Here is a 20380-nt window from a genome sequence, read left to right as displayed (position 1 = left end):
AGGGTCATTTACCCTTATAATTGCTGTAAAAGAAAATCAAAAATTACTTCCTAATATTTCCATTTTTTCTCTCCTGCACTTTTATCTTTGTCTTTTTTTTCTTTCTTTACTTCTTTATTTTCTTTATTCTAAATATTAGTTTCTCTTAATTTTTATTTGTCTTATTAAAATCTTAATGAAGTTATTTTTAAAAAGAATGTTACAAAGCTGGCTCTGATTAGTTCATTTTAACTCCTATTTAAAATGAATTATTACAGAATTATATTTCAATAGACCGTAGATTGGCAAGATTCCATACAAAAGAGGTTATTCAGATTTTCTTTTAAGACAGAGAAAATCCACCATCAAAGGAACAGTCCTGGATATTTTCCTTTATGTTTATTCACTGCTGCATGCATGCTCATTTTTCCTAGCTAATCCTTGGACATTTTATGTTTCAGATCGGCGCATCGCTGATGTCAAGCAATGTGGGAAGTGGCCTATTTATTGGTCTAGCAGGCACTGGAGCTGCAGGAGGACTGGCAGTTGGGGGCTTTGAATGGAATGTGAGATGACTTTCATTTTTACGAATGGGCAGTTTGGGGGACTCCTATGTGGGTTTGCAATAGTGGTGAATATCTGTAACTCGGGTGTAGGATGAGGGTGAAGGTTCGTTCTCCGAGCTTGTGGGTTAGTTTCTGAATGTTTCCTTACCAGGCTAGGTAACATCTTCAGCAGAGTTTAGAGGATGTCAGTGTTGGTGTTTTTCTGTTCATAAGGGTTTCATGTGGTCAGTAGGTCTTGTGATGGTGAGGTCACATCAGATGAGGATCCCATCAGGTCAGAGTCTTGTGATGGGTCTTGTGATGAGTCAGGTGTGTGGGTGTGTCAAGTGAGGAATTGTCTAAAACCAAAGAGAGGAATTATCCAGAATCAAAGACAAAATATAGAAGGATGAAAGAAACAACGTAATTTACAAAATCAACTGTAACGATTGCAACCAATTGTATGTGGGACAAACATCACATCAATTAAAAACCAGGATCCACAAACACCAGTTAGCACCACGATTCCAAATCCTTCATCTCTACCCACACCAACACCAAACAACACCAGTTTGATTGGAGCAACACAAAAATCATTGGCCAGGCTACTACCTGCCATGCTCATACATGGCACATTCACCTACAACCAGCCTACGAACCCTTCCGAATCCAAATCAACCACACACCAGCCAGCCCAACCCTCAACCAACCCATGCAAGCCCCCCCCAACCAGCACTTCACCTCTCAATGACCCTCACCTGATGTAACCTCTCCATCACAAGTCCCACCACAAAACTCTCACTGGTGACTCACACCTGACCCATCACAACACCCACCACAAGACCTTCACTTGACACACCCACACCTGACTCATCACAAGACACTAACCTAATGGGAATCTCACCTGATGTGACCTCACCATCACATGACCTACTGACACAAGAAGCCCTTATAAACAGAAGAACATTGACATCCCCTAAACTCTACTGAAAATGTTATCTAGCCTGGTAACGAAACGTTTGGAAAACAACCCACAAGCTCAGAGAATGAACCTTCACTCTCACTCCTATGTGGGTTTGGTCAAACTATTGCTAAGCAACACAATCGTAAGATGCAATGTTTATGTGACCACACCAACTTACAGTTCCAGCAGTCCCAATTGCTGTTTTTAGGCAACCTCTGACCAATTACAGCATACAATGGTCACAGGATCACCATTTGAGATTCCCTGGTCTGATTGTTAGAAACTGGCAGTGAAGGTTGCAAATGGCAATCACAAGATTATAGGATGTTACAATGTTGTAATTGCAAGCTACCTATCAGTATGTACATTGTGATCACTTGAGCACAGGAATGTAACAACAGCTGCAACTACAAGCACCTATTATAAGTACCACTGTTCAATGCCATTATAACTTTGAATGGTTTCTGAGTGAGGGAACATTAAACAAGGACTATATGTATTATAGTTTCACTGTCCATTTCAGAAAGTGTATGTGCTAATGTTTAGAAACAGTACAATATAATCCATTGTGTTATGTCACACAATATGTACAAAGGGGGCAGAGCTTCCAGTGTAATAACACAATTAATGTAATTGAATGGAGAAGTAATGTCATCTTTGGATTATTAACTTTAGCAGATTGATATGACCTGATCCATTCATTGAGGCATAGTTCTTAAACATTCTAAAGATTTATTTTGCACATTGCAAATGTTGTTTAATTTTAATCAGTTCCATGTGATTATAATGATTATATGGTCTCTGTGGTAGCTAAAGAAAGAATTGACCTCATTGAGTTGAAAAGAATTTACTGAGTATTCACGAAAAGGGTTAATTCTAAAGAAAAGGCAGCTTTCCACTGAATAGCCAGAAGTGAATTCTTCTCAAACTGGCATTTTAAAACATACTGAACATAAATTCATGACAAATTCAGGTTAAATTGTGTTGCCCCAGCACAGAAGTCCCTACAAGATTGTGACTCTTGACCCCTGCCTTTGTAGTAACCTAAGTAAATTTAAAAGCCAACTTTGTCTTAGAATTATTTGAAGGCCAAGATTGTTCCACACTTTGAGTAACGGACATTGCTTGCAGTTACAATACTTCACTCATTGCACAGTCCTGAGGGATATATGAACTTCTCAGCTGCCAAAAAAACTGGAGCTCAGCTGTCTCTAAGATGAATTACTTCTCTTGGTGCTAAAGGTCACCCAATAATACATTCCCTCATTCAGTAAAGGCCACACTTACTAGAACAGCAAAGAAGCAAGGCTGGAGTCCAGTAACTTATATGGTAATGAATGAAAAAAGGATCTCCAGAAGTCAACACCATTCTAAGCATAGCAATAAAATGGAAGACATTGTAATCTTCTGGGGTATTTTCCAACTTCCGCAATCTATCTTACTGTCCTGGGATTTTCTGAGGCTCTTCTACTCAAGAATTGACTGATTCTCAAAGATGAGCAAAGTTTTCTAGGCATTGTTACCTGCTTTTGTGGTGTTAAGACTAATAGTATAAGCCACCACGTCCAGTGTTAAAGCTTCATCCCTTTATCTATATTTTGAAATCCTGACAGAAATAAATTAAAAGTTCAGAAGAAGTTGTACCTAAAAATCAACAAAAAAGGAGAAAAAATGGTTTAATGCAAGTGAAGATGTGTTTTTAAAAGTGTGAGCAAGATCATTCATTTTGATGTTAGATTTCCTGAGACACTGTCCATCCACTTAATTAAGATTTTTTGACCTAGCCTCAGTGTTTTTTATGTTCTAGAAGATGGGCTATCCATTCAAGAAATAATTTCTCGATCTACCTACTATCATTTATATTATTTGTTTTCACAATTTTTCTCTTGCCATTTTCTAGCAATAAATAATTTTATACACTGTGTGCATATGCTGTATCTTTTTGTTGTTGTTGTTGTTGTTCCTGATAGGCCACCTGGGCATTGATAGTCCTTGGCTGGATATTTGTACCAGTTTACATCTCTTCTGGAGTCATTACCATGCCAGAATATATGAAGAAGAGATTTGGAGGAAAAAGGATTCAAATCTACCTATCTGTATTATCCCTCATTTTGTATATATTCACCAAAATATCGGTATGTATCCAAGAGAAAATCATAGCCTTGGGATATATGGTTTACTAAATGCTCAATAACAGAGTTGGAAGGGGCCCTAGTACAACTACCTTCTCAGGCAGGAAACCCTATACCATTTCTAACAAATAGTTGTCCAGTCTCTTCTTAAAAACCTCCAGTGTTGGAGCACCCACAGCTTCTGAAGGCAAGTAATTCCACCGAGTAATTGTTCTGACTGTCAGGAAATTTCTAGGTTGCTTCTCTTCTTGATTAGTTTCCATCCATTACATTCCATCCATTGTCCTACTTTCTGGTACTCTGGAGAATAGGTTGACCTCCTCTTCCTTGTGGCAGCCCCTTAGAAGACCTCCAAGGTCCCTCCCAACTCTGTTATTCTGTTATTTGTATCAATGATGAGTCCAACAGCAAACAGATGCCATCCATATACCAGTATCAAAAGTGACACTTTTTCTAGTTTTGACACCTGCTTTACTTGCAAGAGTCAAGTTATAATAACTGAGCACAATTAACATCTCTCTCTCTCTCTCTCTCTCTCTCTCTCTCTCTCTCTCTCTCTCTCTCTCTCTCTCTCTCTCTCTCTCTCTCTCTCTCTCTCTCTCTCTCTCTCTCTCTCTCTCTCTCTCTCTCTCTCTCTCTCTCCCTCCCTCCCTCCCTCCCTCCCTCCCTCCCTCCCCCTCTCCCCCCTCTTTTTCTCTCCATTTGCTTCAGACAGATATTTTTTCTGGTGCACTTTTTATCCAAGTGTCCCTAGGCTGGAATCTCTATCTCTCTACTGTGATCTTGTTAGTAGTGACAGCTATCTACACCATAGCAGGTAACTATGCTGCCTAGCTGTATAACAGTACATGAACAACTGATCCTCATCAGCACTAATTTAGTTTTATGAAAGAGCCCAAGGGTTACATTGGATGAGAACACTCTGTAAAAAGAAAAGATATAAGTAGTGGCCAGGTTCTGAAGTAGCTATCAACGTAATTCAGAACAATGCACCATTTTCCTACTTTTTTCACCATGAAAGTCACCATGAAAGACTATCATTATCATTATCCCAGAATTCAGGAGCATCCCTGGAGTGGGATGGCAATAAAAAAATGTCAAGAAGGAGGGTTACAATTGGTGGTCATGGTTGACATCTTGATTTTTTTTACCCTCTACCATGGATGTCCTAGCCTGAATAAAAGTAAATGAGAATAGAATAATGGAACTAAACTGATATTAGCTTCCTAGCTTTCTTCATGTCAAAGTAAATTCAAATGAATGTACATAGTTATTTACAATGTACATAGCATATAGCTAATGTGAATATGCTACTTTGATCATTAGTATTTAGAAGCATTTGTGGCTGAATTGGTCCTTTGTTTCTCTTTTTTATATTGCAGGTGGTTTGACTGCAGTTATATACACAGATGCTCTACAAACTGTAATCATGGTACTTGGTGCTTTGGTTCTTATGTTCATAAGTAAGAAAAAGGAGTTGTGCTGCTTACTTTCTTATCCTCATTTCTAAAATAGTATAGATTTCTTGGGTTTTGCTTTTGAATAGGGCGTCATAGGATTGCAGTATGTGGTGCAAAAATTAGTTCATCTTCTGATTGGAATATCTATGGAGATTCTCAATCATCCAAGTCATGGTTGTCCCAAAGGTGTTTCTCAAAAAGCAACTAGACATTATTGGTATTTTTCCTTGAATATGTTTCACTTCTTATCCAAGAAGCTTCTTCAGTTCTGACTGAGTGGTGGGAAATTTGTATTCCTTAGCAGTTATCTGGCCATTAGCACTCTGAAAGTCGGTCCGCTGTTATAGCAATAGCAGTAGCACTTACACTTATATTCCACTTCACAGTGCTTTACAGCCCTCTCTAAGCAGTTTACAGAGTTGGCATATTGTCCTCAACAATCTGGGTCCTCATTTTACTGACCTCAGAAGGATGGAAGACTGAGTCAACCTTGAGCTGGTGAGACTCGAACTGCCGAAATGCTAGCAGTTGGTAGTCAGCATAATTAGCCTGCAGTACTGCATTCTAACCACTGCACCACCACAGCACCACCGTTGGCTCTCTGAGAGTCATTGAGGCCACTGGGGGTTTATCTGTACCTTCAGGGTCACCTGAATGAAAATGGTTCCTTCAGCCTAATTTACCTCATTTTTTACATAATGATCTAAATGGGTATAAAGTCCTATGTTAGCCAAGTACTGATCAAACAAATGTGGCGCTGTAATGCTTCAAAATTTGGAACAATGTCACCATGAAATATTTATTCATCAGATCAGAAGGTCTGGTCAGGAAAGAAATTATGCTCAATGGCTCAGACTGCAGACAATTATCAGCACTGTAGCAATTAGATATCCAATAGTTCAGAAATTCTAACAATATAGTAATATTAAACATTAAAATTATATTATATTATAATTAAATGTAATTTAAATTTAATGTTGTTACTTTTATATAATGTGTAAACTTAAACATTTGGCTTGTTGTGTCATATTGCACTATTTATAATTTGTGTTTCTCTTTTAAACTATAACCACACTTTTCAAAGAGCACGTGTCACACCAAAAGTGCCTCCCATTTTGAATGGCAGATAAGATTCAAGTTAACTGGTTGAAGATTAAAGTTAAATGGTTACATCTCCCTTCCATCACCCCATGTATGTGAGGTATTTATTAAAGAAAAACTAATCACAAAAGGCCATCCTGTATAACAAAGTTAGCTTCTATTTTGGCTCTGAGAGAGTCAATTACACAGGGGGGGGAAAACCAGAAATAAACGAATGAATGATTGAATGAATGAGTGGACAAAATAGGGTTTTTTTCTTTACAGGTTTTGAGAAAGTTGGGTGGTATGAAGGACTGCAAGAGAAGTACAGTCAGGCAATACCTAACATCACTGTCCCAAACACAACATGCCACCTGCCACGGCAAGATGCTTTCCATATGTTGAGAGATCCCATCACTGGGGATATTCCGTGGCCTGGGCTTCTATTTGGCCTCTCAGTTCTTGCTCTCTGGTGCTGGTGCACTGATCAGGTAAAATAAATCTCTTTCTCCCTTTCCCTTGAACTTTAGATTGACGATCCACTTCCGTAGAAGGATGTTAACAATGCTTCCCACTGAATAATACATATGGAAAACATTACAATGGAATCAAAGTGCCATTTAATTTCTCAGTAAAGATGCATGAGCAGGATGTGAGAGCTCTCCTTCCTTACGCTTACAGCACCAAGAATAATTTGTATCCCTCAGATTTTAGAAATAGGAAGGATAAAGCCTTCTGTTGCAGGGCAGGAAGAGAGAGAAACAACAAAATACAAAATACAATTTCTGACCTTTGGGACCACTACAGTTAAAGAAGCAAATTCATCTTCATAGCCGCATCAAACAGACATTACAGTGAAACCTTGATTTAATGGACCTTAGTGCAGTGCACTTCAGGTTCAAATTTCTATTGTGTTGATGTTGCCAAATACCATTTGTGTAATGATGTTATTAGAAACAATGTCTACTTCAGCTAGCAGGGAAGTCAAGTATATTGGTTCAGAGAGTTAAAATTCACACTTGGAACAAATTCATTTATATGTAGTTAAATGCTAAATTAAAATGTGTATACAGGTAGTCCTCGACTTACAACAGTTCATTTAGTGACCATTTGAAGCTACAACAACACTGAAAAAAGTGGCTCATGACCTTTTTTTATACCTATGACCCTTGCAGCATCCCCATGGTCACCTAATTCAAATTTAGATGCCTGGCAACTGACTCATATTTATGATGGTTGCAGTGTCTCGGGCAGTGGTGAGATTCAAATGTGTGAACAACCAGTTCTCTGTGTGGATGCCGCTTCTGGAAGTCCATTCTGGGATTGGGCAACAAAAAATTAGCTACCGGTCCTGCCGAACTGGTGCAAACCGGCTGAATCCCACCACTGGTCTCGAGGTTTTGTGATTTGTTTTGCGACCTTTTGAAAAGCAAACTCAGTGGCGAAACCAGATTCTCTTAACAACTGTGTTACTAACTTAACAACTGCAGTGATTTACTTAACAACTGTGGCCGGAAAGGTCGTAAATGGGGCAAAACTCACTTAACAAATGTCTCATTTAGCAACAGAAATTTGTTGTGGTTCTAAGTTGAGGGCTACCTACATTTTAACTGAATTGATGATGTGTTTTTAAATATTTGTATGGTCTACCTATTTATTAGGCAGATACTTTCTCTTAATGTTAGATGTTGTCTTTCACAAGCACCGGGCATTCTATAGAAATTTTTAAATTTTGGTGATTGGATGGTTTTCCATTAGTTAAATTAAAACGGCAGCTCAGTTTGTTTTCGTTGTGAAACAAACCATTACCACCGAGTTTCTCCTTGCAGGTCATTGTGCAAAGGTCACTCTCAGCCAAGAACCTCTCTCATGCAAAAGGTGGATCGGTATTGGGTGGATATTTGAAAATCCTCCCTATGTTTTTTATTGTCATGCCAGGAATGATTAGCAGAGCTCTTTTTCCAGGTAAGATGCTTCTGAGTGTGGGAAAGTCGTGTGTGCCTTCAGACATCATTTTTCATTAACTGGGCAGCAGTCAATAATCTAGAGAATTGGATCCCCACATGGTAGAGCAAACATTACTAGGTGTTTAGTCATGGGAATATCAAACTTGGCTGAAAGTGTAAGGCCCTCCTGGGAGAAACCCCAAAAAAAAATGCTTTGTGGAAACTCACATATCTCCACATCCAGTCTCCAGAGCACCCCCCAAAATTGCATTAGAAATATTTGGCAATAAAAGGCTATTTTCAACTGTGGACTTTTATTTCTTCCTGGAAGGTATAGTGTACCTGTTCAATATAAACTTTTTACGAAGTCTCCATAATCAAAAATTTTCCAAATATTTTTATCCTGCTTTCTCCTTTGCTCTCAACTATGTCCTAGGAAGGTGAAAAACTAATAAACAAATGTTCTTCTGGTTAGAAGCCTTTCAGACCAATATTACAAGCATGTCCCATAAGTATCTTATAAACTGCCATCTGTAGTCACCTTGTTTGGGGGGGATTATGGCTCTTTTATGACCTGTGGACTTCAATTCCCAGCAATGCTGGCTCAGGAATACTGGAAGTCCATAAGTCATAAAGGGGCCAGAGTTCCCCACCTCTGTTGTAGGCAGAAATATGAAAAGCTCATAACATTTGAGCTAAGGAATATGGAGTGAATGGCCTGAACACTGAATGTATGAAAGACCGTTGTCCTTTGGGCTCTTATTCTCCATGATATTTGTAAAGCTGAATCACAATGCTTTTGTTTCCTTACTGCAGATGAAGTGGGCTGTGTAGATCCAGCAATCTGTGAAAAAGTCTGTGGCACTAAAGTGGGATGTTCCAACATTGCCTATCCTAAGCTGGTAATGGAACTCATGCCAGTTGGTAAGATACGTTTCATTTACAAAGAGGGGAGACTCTGAATTGGCTAGATTAGGGGTCACTTGCAGATGGAAGCTAACTCAGGTTTCTTTTTGGTTTCTTAGGACTCCGTGGTCTCATGATTGCTGTGATCATGGCTGCCTTGATGAGCTCTCTTACCTCTATTTTCAACAGCAGCAGCACTCTCTTTGCCATCGATATCTGGCAGCGGCTTCGTAAGAAGGCTACAGAACAGGAACTTATGATTGTTGGAAGGTAATTTTTCCTCTTCCTAGAGTTTTGTGCACTTACCTGAATGGTTAGGGCTCTGGGAGTTGAAATCCAAAACTTTTAGAGGGTAGCATATTTGACAAGGTTAATTTGATGCGCTCAGCTCCACATGATATACTTCCACATCTGGTTCGCTGCTTCTGTTGCAGCTTCATGTATCCATCTGCCAGATACTCTTCACAGAGACTTCTGATAAAATCTTGTTGGAGACTAAATAATTCTACAGTGATGACAAGACCGCAAGCCTTTCTCATAGAACCAAGTATAAATCCTAGCAAGGGCTTTGTGCTCCATTTTAAATAAAAACTGAAGCAGCCCAACTAGAACCACAAAGCCTTTGATCCCGAAGCAGATAACCGTATCAAGCACTGCCCTCCAGAACTGACAATCTCCAATCTCCATTCACAGTTCTACATTGTGGGAAGTTAATTATCTGCTTTTAAACATTTAAGGGATAGCCCTGCAGGGTTGAAAATGGCTTCTGTATATAAATGTTCATAGTCGCAGCAGATGCCTTACATTTATGGGATGAGAAGTAATCATTTTGGACGGTAGCTTTGTACATGTCTTTTAATAAAATTCCTTCCCTTTCTCCCTTTCGATCTATGAAATATCTTTGTATCTGAAGTTTTAAAGTAGTCTTTTGTTCAGTTTTCCCCAAGTCTTTCTGTCCAGCAGTGCAATGCTTCCCTTCCTGCTTTATTTTCCAAGAGGTGCAGTGAAAAAAAACTAGATTGTTCAAGTTGTGGAAAAGTAACTGTATTTTCTCTTGTTGTCTCAGGGTGTTTGTTCTGATTCTTGTTGCCATTAGCATCCTTTGGATCCCCATCATCCAGACAGCCAATAGCGGTCAGCTCTTCGACTATATTCAGTCAATAACCAGTTACCTAGCGCCACCCATCACTGCTCTGTTTATCCTAGCAATCTTCTGCAGGAGAATCAATGAGCCAGTAAGTACAGAATCAATGAGAAGGTTTATATGAATAATAGTATCTTCCCAATGTCATCATTTCATAGTTTTTTTAAGGGCAGACAAGACCATTAATTACAATTATATTGACTCCTGAATGCAACATCTTTGGAATTTAGTCCCATTAGAGCACAGTTTCACTTTATAAAGATTCTTAAGACTTTGATTACTGGTTTAATGGAAAACAGTGACAGGCTCAGGAAGGAATGGAAAGGGGGAGGAGAAAGAAATATTATAAAGAATTGCATTCTATTATTTTCCCCCAAAGTTTAGAAAGTAATTCTTATTCTGAGACAGAATTTCCCTACCTTTAATCTTCCAGCCATCAAATCTCCTTTGATTTGAGACTTCAAGCCTTATATAATTATGTGGGAAATCTATCCACAGGAATCAAGTGCTATTTCACTAGTCTCTTTTCAATAAACTTAATAAATAGCTTTTCTTCTTAGAATCAGCAAGTCAACCTAAGTTCCATAATTCCCCACAAGTCAATTTCTGCTTAACTTGCTACGAGACTCAATAATCACAAAGCAGTTGTTCCATGATGCAACCCCTCCCTTACAAATAACATGTCCTTTGTTCTTTTAAGAACAATAGCTGTGCATGTCTCGAACCCATGGTGTACAACAAAATTTCAGTAGATGGGAAAAACACATATCAAATATTGACTACACAAAATAAAGCCTGGCTGATGGAGAGTGGGTGGGTAAAAGTAAACTATTGTCTTATTTTTGGTAAATTACAAAAAGAAACAACTTAAACACAAGAACAAAGTGAACCAGTGATAGGTACCTCCTTTTAGGTTACTGTTAGAAGTATAAGGTAATTTTTTGGTTGTTTGATCGGGATTCCAACAAAACCTGTTGTTGTATCTTTTTTAATCTTCCTTTAATTTATCATAGTCTCTCATACAGATCTGGAGTGTCAAACTCTTAATAGCATTAGATGACAGCAAATGAATATAGAAAACTCTAATAATCTTGCTGCCATGCAGATTTTGCAATCCAGATTTAGTAAATCTCTCAATAACTTATGGATAAAAGAATCTGCTAAATAAATGGCTTAGAAATAGGGATTTAATAAAAGTCATTCTACATTTACGGCTATTACATTTGGGCTAAAACATCTGGATTCTTACTAGATGGCAGTAAAGGGATACACCATTTGTGGTATATAATCCTGCACTCCTGATCTGGAAGCTCTATTAAATTTATATATCACCATTTGGTTTTGAGACAACAGTGGCTCTCATAAGTATCTCTCTGTTACAATTTTAACACTGTAAATTTTGTTTAATTTTAAATAAAAACACTTTAAATCAAATTTACCCCAAAAATAAGTATGTAAAGAAAATCTTGGACCTCTTTCACTGTAAACTCAGTAATGAAGCCTGTAAATAAGCTGAAGTTACCAAGATTTATGTCAGTAACATTATCTCCCCGTATTTTTTTCTAGGGAGCTTTCTGGGGCCTAATGTTTGGATTAGTAGTGGGATTTATTCGGATGGTTATGGAATTTATCTACACAGCACCCTCATGTGGCGAGGAGGATCAAAGACCATCTGTATTGAAAGATGTTCATTATTTGTACTTTGCTATTATTCTGTTTGGACTTACAGTTGCTGTTATAGTTTTTGTGAGCCTCTGCACACCACCAATTCCAGAAGAAAATGTAAGTGATATATATATAAAAATGGAAGTGGAGAACAGCCTGGTTTCCATATTGTGAAGCAACTAATGCACAATGCACATGCTATCAAGAAGCGAGGCAGACAATGGATAAGAAATTATATTACAACAGGCAGCTGAGGAGGAAATGTAAAATGTAATGGCTCTAATTGAACCCTCTTTCATATTTCAGTAGAGACAGCATCAATCTTGTGAGCTAAGAAGATTAATATTGTTGGAGCTCTGGCATTTTGAAAGAGCATTTCATTCCAAACCAATCTCAATTACATTGTACAATCAAAGTTTACTAACAAAGAATTTTACTTCTTTGGCTGCTTTAAAACAGACACAGAAAGTTTTATTCCAGAAAATACCTAAATATTTCATTTAAATATCACTGGTTTTATGGAGTGAGTTTGTGATTCATTAGATGCTTGTTTCCAATATAGGAAACTTCCATATCCTGTTATCAGTGATTAGAAAATCTGTTACGATAACTGTAGACTTAGTAGAATATTCAGATTGTGCCACACTTTCTCAAACTGAATCAGAAGATCTACCTGATTCAACTGAACTGGGACCAGTGGCTTTATAAATAAATACATATTTATTCTCTGCATAGGCAATGTCAAGGGGTGTGTGTGGTGGAACAGACTGCAGATGAAATCTATATTACAATGATAATGCTAACTCTGTTCCTTATGTACTTGAATACAATCTTATGATGTAAATATAAAATTTCATAGTTTTGACATTGTTCTGAGCAGTTGTCTATGCCTATTCAGGAAATTTTAGGGGATACCATATATAGGGAGGTTATACCATTAATCTGAGCACCAACCATGAATCACTTGCACATAGAATAAATAAGTATATTTTTCAGTTATAAACATTTGTTGGACTTAAGCTGGTATGAAATGATTTGTATCTTTTTCTAAAAAGTCGGGGAGGAGAGGGGGGAGATAACAGCAGACAAGTCCAGTTGATGTAATGGCTAATGTCTTGATCTAGAAACTGGAAGATTGTATCTTCTAGTCCTCCTAGGATTGTTGTTCTAGAGAAAATGGAACGCAGAATCATTCTGTGCATTATCTTGGGTAGCACCTTTCCTTGGCTGGATAATAAAGTTTCAATCCTTTTTTTCTTGTTCAGCTCCTTCTACATCCTCCATCTTTACTTTATTCTAATCCTGTTGGACCCCCCACCCCCTAAAAAAGCCTTCCTGAAAACATTCTTTAGGAAAGATGTGAATCATCAAATCAAAGCAATTTTGCACAATGTGACAAGAAAGATTAGCCTTGCCTGATACTCACCTTGCTTGAAAATAATTTAAATAAAGAAATAAATCTTTGGAAGATCATACAGCTTTTTGTGTCAACTGGAAACCATCTTCTATATTTTATGCCTGAGATTCAAACTATTTAAACTACTCTTCTTGAGGAGCACCTGGAGGCTTCAACTGGTCCAGAATGCGGCCGCGCGGGCGGTGTTGGGAGGGACTCGTCGCTCCCATGTAACGCCGCTGCTGCGCGAGCTGCACTGGTTGCCGGTGGCCTTCCGGGTGCGCTTCAAGGTGTTGGTTCTCATCTTTAAAGCGCTCCATGGCATCGGACCTGGATATCTCCGAGACCGCNGGGTCTCCTCAGGGTGCCGTCAGCCAGACAGTGCCGGCTGGCGACCCCCAGGGGGAGGGCCTTCTCTGTGGGAGCCCCCACCCTCTGGAACGAACTACCCCCAGAGATCCGGGTGATCCCGGATCTCCCCTCCTTCCGCCGCGCCCTAAAGACATGGCTTTTTCAACAAGCGGGTCTGGCCTAGGGATTTTTAGCGGGGGTTTTTAAGGGTATTTTAAGGATGATTTTAATGATCGGCCTTCTTAAATATTTCCTTTTAATTCGGTTTTTAATATAGATATCATTGTATTTGTATTGTGGTTTTTATGAGGCTGTTAGCCGCCCTGAGTCCCATGAGGAGAAGGGCGGGGTACAAATTAAATTAATAAATAAATAAATTAATAAATAATAAGGCACCTTTTGAGAGTTACTCATTATGTAGAGGTCCTGCACTGTCCATGTATTTTTACAGAAGCAACTTTGGGAGGAAGCAATCTGAAGCAAAGAATAGGCAGAAGAAGGATATCTGGCCATTCAATAAAATAAAAAGACTACAGCAGTAATTTTAGAAACTGTAGAAATGCCAAGAAAGGAAAGGTAAAGAAATAGCTTAGCTTTAGAAATAGTTTCCAATGCATGTATCAAGGTGAAGCTTTAAATAAATATACACTCCAAACAAATTACAAAGTTATATGCTGTTAAAAAGCTATACAGAATAGTATCGACTGTTCTTGCATGTTATATTCCCATCTTTCTTAGCAGTTTTGGTTAAAATATAAGATACCTAATTCTAGTCTGCGTGCCCAAGTTTAAACTAGACAGTTTTTGTTTGGAGCCCATTTTTGCATTAAAAATGTGATATGTGTGCCTTTTTCTAAGATACAATTTTTCGTTGATTTCATATTAGGAGACAATGACTTCAGTGGGATTTATAACTCAGTAGAATTATATAAGATTGTGCTTAAGCATTTGCAAAGCCAGTTCAAGTATATTCTGTCCTATCCGTGCAAAATGATAGTCACCTAAGTAGTATTCTTCCTTGTCAAACCATCCCTCAAACAGATCTGTAACTTTTATTTTCTTGTTTCTACTTTGCAATTATTCAGCTTGCCAGATTAACATGGTGGACTAGATACAGTGAAATTCCAGAAAAAGACATGGAGAATTGCACCCATCAAAATACAGAATTTACTTTCCAAAAGGAGGATTCAGTGATTTCATCATCAGAGAACATAGATTTAACAGACAAAGAACATGGTGGTATGTAACATTTTCCTCCTTCCTTCCTTCCTTCCTTCCTTCCTTCCTCTCCCCCCTCCAGTTTCCAAAAGTAAACAATAGCAATAATCCTAACCACTTATCCCCACTAATTCATGAGACCACATATTTTGAAAATTAATCAGTCTCTATAAACCCCCTTTTTTTAAAAAAAATCACAATCATCCAGAATATTAACGATGAGGCAATTGTTATCTCCAGGGTAAAACCAACCAAAGCAGAGGGATAATTACTGAGATCTACTACCCATGGGGCCCTATTGCTGACATTATCCTGGCATTGGGACCCATAGCAATTGAATCTCAAGTGATATGTTCTTATACCTAGTATTTATTTTTCAGAATCCACAGGAGGCAAGAAGTATGTTCTTTAACACAATTGACTAAAGATGAATGGAAAGCATATTTCCATAATTTTATTCCATCTGTTAAAATATAATATTAGCCAATAAAATGTTGCAAAAGTTTTTCTAAGTGCATTGCATAGCACATCTGGAAGGTGCCAGATAGGTGAGGACTGATTTGTAGATTACACAGGGATTTATAGGATAGAGGTTTTTTTCCCCTCAGGTCCCATGAAGCCATAATATAGGACATGATAGGGCAAAGTCCAAATCCAGAGCAAATTATGGCAATTTGGGTGGATTTTATTTTGTTACTTGAGCCTTGAAATCCTTTGCATGTTTGGCTCTGAGAGTAATGTCATCGGCATAGCATAAACTATTACTGATTCTTCCTCTAATTTTAAAACCATGTTCTTCTTCTTTCAACCCAGCTTCCCTTTTCATATATATTCAGTGTATAGATTGAATAGATAATGGGAAAGTATATGTTTCATTTCTTCGCCACCCTGAAGCCATTTTTTAAATATTATTTTTATATTACTTGTCAAATGTAGTTTTCCATTTTGTATATTGAGGATATGGTAAATGGCTGGTGGTATATAAACACTTAACATAAAACAACAGCTTTCCAATCCCCACTGTAGTTCTTGCTGATCTTAGATGGTCAAATACAGGTAGTCCTCATCTTACAACCACAATTGAGCCCAAAATTTATGTTGCTGAGAAATTGGTTGAGTTTTGCCCCATTTTTTGACTTTTCTTTCAACATTTGTTAAGTGAATCACTGCAGTTGTAAAATTAGTAACACTGTTGTTAAATGAGTCTGGTTTCCCCATTGACTTTGCTTGTCAAAAAGTCACAAAGGGGGATTACATTATTCTGGTGACACTGCAACCATCATAAATGTGAGTCAGTTGTCAAGCATCCAAATGTAAATCACATGACCCTGAGGATGCTGCGTTGATTATAGGTGTGAAAAATGATCATAAGTCACTTTTTTCCAGTGCCGTTGTAACTTTGAACAGTCACTAAACAAACTGTTGTAAGTCAAGGACTATCTGTACTTACAGTGACTTTTCATTTATGAAATTGTGCACTTAGAATTCCCTGACCCATCATTTAGTGTCTGAGAACTAAAGAAAGTTTATGGACATTTTAAATTCCAATTGCTTGAAATAAGTAAATTAACAGAAGTACAGTGAGGTAAAAAAGAGGTATCTTAATTACCGTCTGCAGTTCTTCATTTTGGGAGAATTCAAAAGAATTAAATTTGATAGCTACTAAGGAATGACAAGGAAACCAGACTTTATAATCTGAAGTTCCAGTGGGCACTTTAATTCACATCTGAAGCAGCTGTTGAGACTAAAGTTGTTAATTATTTGTCACCTTTGTTTGCACATAATCCATTTCATCTGTCCTCATATCTGAGGATCAACAGTTATCTTGATGATTAGGTTATTAGCACCAACTGTAAAAGAAATGTAACATCTTTTCATAAAAACAATATTGTATAATAACAAGATTGTATGTGGGTGTGTTTATTTTAGACTTGCACAGAGTTCTTACAAGCTCCATTTGAGTTTCCATTTTTATAGCACCTTAACAGGTCAAAATTTAAAATCATACGATTTTAAACCAGGCTGGAGAATTCTGGGAACTGAAGTCTACAAGTCTTCAGTTACAAAGTCTTGTGTTACAAAGTCCTGCCCCTCTTGGTTGTGGACTCAATGTTAGCATACCTACAAAAGGGATGGACCTTCTATCATGTTTTTACGCCTGATAACACACACATTTTAACACATATATCCCTCAGTGGAGGCTGCTAGTGTCTTGCTTATGCAGCTTTTGAAGGCAGAGGAACTTGATTCTTGGAAATGAGAACAAAACTGACAATTAGCAATTATAATATCCATAGAAGAGAGCCAGCTTCATGTAGTAGTTAAGACCACTGGAGTAGAAACCAGGAGAGGATGGCTTCTAGTCTTAGGCACAAAGTTACCTGGGTGACCTTGGGTCAGTCACTCTCTCTCTCAGCCCTAGGAAAAAAAGAATGGCAAACCACTTCTGAAAATGTTGTCAAGAAAACTGCTTGGACTTATCCAGACAGTAACCGGAAGTTAAGACTGGCAAGAAGGCAGGAAAAAAATGATATGCTGAAATATGAGTTTTTTTCATGACAAATGTATACTTAAGAGTCAAATAATTAGGGATTCCCCAAAGCTGGATATCACTGAGGATTATATAGAGTTTTCCTTAAACAATTTTGGATCAGCCCATGACTCAAAGATAGGTTGACTCATTATTTTTCTGGGCAATATCCTTCCTTCCTTCCTTCCTTCCTTCCTTCCTTCCTTCCTTCCTTCCTTCCTTCCTTCCTTCCTTCCTTCCTTCCTTCCTTCCTTCCTTCCTTCTTCTTTCCTCGTCTTTTAGGTAGGAAATATGTAGGATAAATAAGGTAGATGGTAAAGGAACCTCTGTGTTTAGCAGCTGTGTAGAAAAGAGACCTTTTTATATGCACACATAAGAAGAATTGCATTCAATCAACTTTCTTCTTATAAATGGTTCTGGAAAGATATGGGAGTTTCTTTGTTTCTCATCTGCCCACCCCAAGAGAGATGCAGATCTTCAGCAGATGAGGCTTTTCTTGGCAGGCAGACACTGTTAAAAAGGACAGGAGTCAAGAGAGACAAAGGGCGGGAGAGCACACAACAGTCCTACTCCCTTGTGACTGTGCAAAGCCAGCATGCATGGAAAATTAGAGACCCTCATAATTGGTTAACACAAAGTTAATGCTCTGTAAGCAGTTGCAGCTGAGACTAATCAGAATGTAAATACAATTAATTTGCTGGAGAGAATTTGCTGAAAGGAGACTGAATGACAAGAATCCAGGATTAAGTTGCCCTTCTTAACTAAGTAGTTCAGAACTAGAGTTTTCCTTATATGTTCTGTACTACAGAGGATAAGACTGAAGTTTGTGTTTTTTCTCTCCAGTAAAGATCAGTCAAGGCAACAAGCTCTTTATGGAAGGTTCAATCCAATGATGAACAGGACAGAAACTAGAGGGAGCCTTTTTCTATGAGCCACTTTTCTCCCACCCTTTCTTCCTTCTGCTTTGTAGGCTGATGGAGTAGGCACAACACTGTTCTTGAGAAGTGGTCAACTTTTTGGATTGTCCCAGGGTCATATAATCACCATTAGTGACCTTTCCAGCCAGCTTCTGACAAGCAAAGTTAACGTTAAGACAGATTTTGTAACAACCACATGGTTCACTTAGCAACTGCACTAATTTGTTTTAACTAAGGCAAAAAGGTTGTAAATGGGCCCATCTCACTTAACAACTGCCTTGCCTAGCAACAGAAATGTTGGACTCAATTGTGGTCACAAATTGAGGACTACATATAACTTCATCTGTTCATATCCATCCTTTGCTATTGTATGCTGTTTTTCAAATACATGTTACATGCCTGTTCCAGTGGTACTATATAGAAAAAAAACCCCAATGCATATTAATTTGTTCTTTTCTCTCTTGCAGAAGTGAAACATCCCTTCTGGAAAAAACTTTATTTCTGGTTCTGTGGAATTTCTGTCAATCCTAAATCCACTTTAACAAGAGAAGAGGAAGCAGCCACTCAGAAGAAGCTCACAGACATCAAGGAAGAGACAGTGTGGAAAGCTGTTTGTAATAGCAATGCCGTTATTCTTTTAGCTATCAATATCTTTTTATGGGGTTACTTTGGATGAGCTGAGTAAGCTCCTAAAGAAACTCAAAAGATTAGGCTTAGTTTAAAAGAACAACACATTGCTAAATGATAACAATGGACATACTTTGAAGAAATAAGTTATAAATTGTTGTTTAGAGTTTAGACCAGTAAATGGACCATTAGTAATGATTTGCAACCCAAGGCCTGCCTTACTTTCATTTGGCCTTTGGCCTAATTTCAAAAAATTACAAACAAAATATTCAGACTTGTAGAAAAAACAATCTCTCCTGTTCAAGTCAGCTTATAGTTTTAGCTTTTAGTTTTTTAACTCCATATTTCTGTCGGTGAAGTAAGAAACAGTCTTGACTTACTTCAAAGAGTTATTGTAAAACAAGATAAACTTCAAACAAATACCAAAGGTGTTCTTATAGAGATTTCTTGTCATTGTGTAATACATTGTTCTAAACCCTTTTGGCACAAATAAGCCTCTCCTTTAAAGAAATAAATAGTAGTATAAATACAATATTTACATGAATTGCCTTGGAGCCACAAAGTTCACATGAAAAAAAAAATCTCAAAAAGAACTACAGTAATGCAGTTGAAGGAATGCGTAGTGACATAATATTTTTCCTGTCTAGAATTTCCTCCAGCAGGAATGATGAAATTACTTTCGTCCATGAAAAGCTTTCCTGCAGTAACATTGCTATTATTTAAACCTATTGTTGCTACTGACCTAGTGACACAAATGCAAAAGGTTGCAGACTGTAAATTTTTGTCTCCTGTGCCCAGCTTTGGATCCTCATTTCTGACCTGAGGGCAGCTCTTGATTTAGTCTCCAGAATCGCCATGGTAAGTTCTCCACCACTCCTCTATAGAGGCATGGTGGCTCAGTGGCTTAATGATGGTTTAAGCTCAAGCACTGCGTGACAGGTGAGTTCCTGTTACTCACCTCAGCTTCTGTCCACTGAACAGCATGCAAAGTAGATAGATAGGAACCACTTTGGTGGAGAAATTGAGTTGGTGCTCTGTGCAGGCTGTCAGATTCCTGATGGCTCTGAACCTTCCCAATTGCATTGCCCATTTGCAAGGCAGCTCAAGAAAGGGAGGGGCCTTGGGTGATGCTGCAGGAAGAGCCACTCATCTTGCTCTCTAGTGCGATGCCAGCTTAGTCTCCTGTGGCTAACTACTCCTCTACAATAGCATTGTGGTCTCCTGGCTACCGTGACAACACCATTCGCTAATAATAATAATAAACCACTCCTCTTGGGGTCCGTGCACTCCCAGAATTGATGATAAAATGTTGTTTACATGGTCACTTCAATACAACAATCTTTCTGTATCCAATCAGATATGGATTATTATTCCGATTCAACTCTTCACTGGCATACGTTCCATTAATCATTTTATTCAAGTTATCAGTAGTTATAATTATAATTATTATAATATTAATATAATAATATAATATAATATAATATAATATAATATAATATAATATAATATAATATAATATA

At 37.9% G+C, this 20380-nt stretch overlaps 1 protein-coding gene across 2 annotated transcripts in view; it reads left to right on the top strand.

Moving 5' to 3' along the window:
• SLC5A9 (solute carrier family 5 member 9) overlaps positions 1-19283 on the top strand; it is a 28993-nt gene extending 9710 nt beyond the window's left edge. Inside the window, exons 3-14 of one of the 2 annotated variants that reach the window (XM_015812546.1) lie at positions 441-545; positions 3459-3623; positions 4332-4437; positions 5003-5083; positions 6446-6651; positions 7990-8125; positions 8923-9030; positions 9132-9282; positions 10079-10247; positions 11723-11938; positions 14654-14807; positions 18701-19283. In XM_015812546.1, the coding sequence (XP_015668032.1) occupies positions 441-545; positions 3459-3623; positions 4332-4437; positions 5003-5083; positions 6446-6651; positions 7990-8125; positions 8923-9030; positions 9132-9282; positions 10079-10247; positions 11723-11938; positions 14654-14807; positions 18701-18909 (1806 nt within the window). In that variant the 3' untranslated portion in view covers positions 18910-19283. Of the gene's footprint in view, positions 1-440; positions 546-3458; positions 3624-4331; positions 4438-5002; positions 5084-6445; positions 6652-7989; positions 8126-8922; positions 9031-9131; positions 9283-10078; positions 10248-11722; positions 11939-14653; positions 14808-18700 lie in introns of those variants that run through there. The other variant, XM_015812547.1, reaches the window with a different exon arrangement.
• The last annotated feature ends 1097 nt before the right edge of the window (positions 19284-20380 follow it).

This window comes from Protobothrops mucrosquamatus, unplaced genomic scaffold (genome assembly GCF_001527695.2).
Source record: "Protobothrops mucrosquamatus isolate PMUCROS unplaced genomic scaffold, P.Mucros_1.0 scaffold95, whole genome shotgun sequence".
Taxonomy (NCBI): Eukaryota; Metazoa; Chordata; class Lepidosauria; order Squamata; family Viperidae; genus Protobothrops; species Protobothrops mucrosquamatus.
This window is presented reverse-complemented; position numbering and strand designations above follow the sequence as displayed.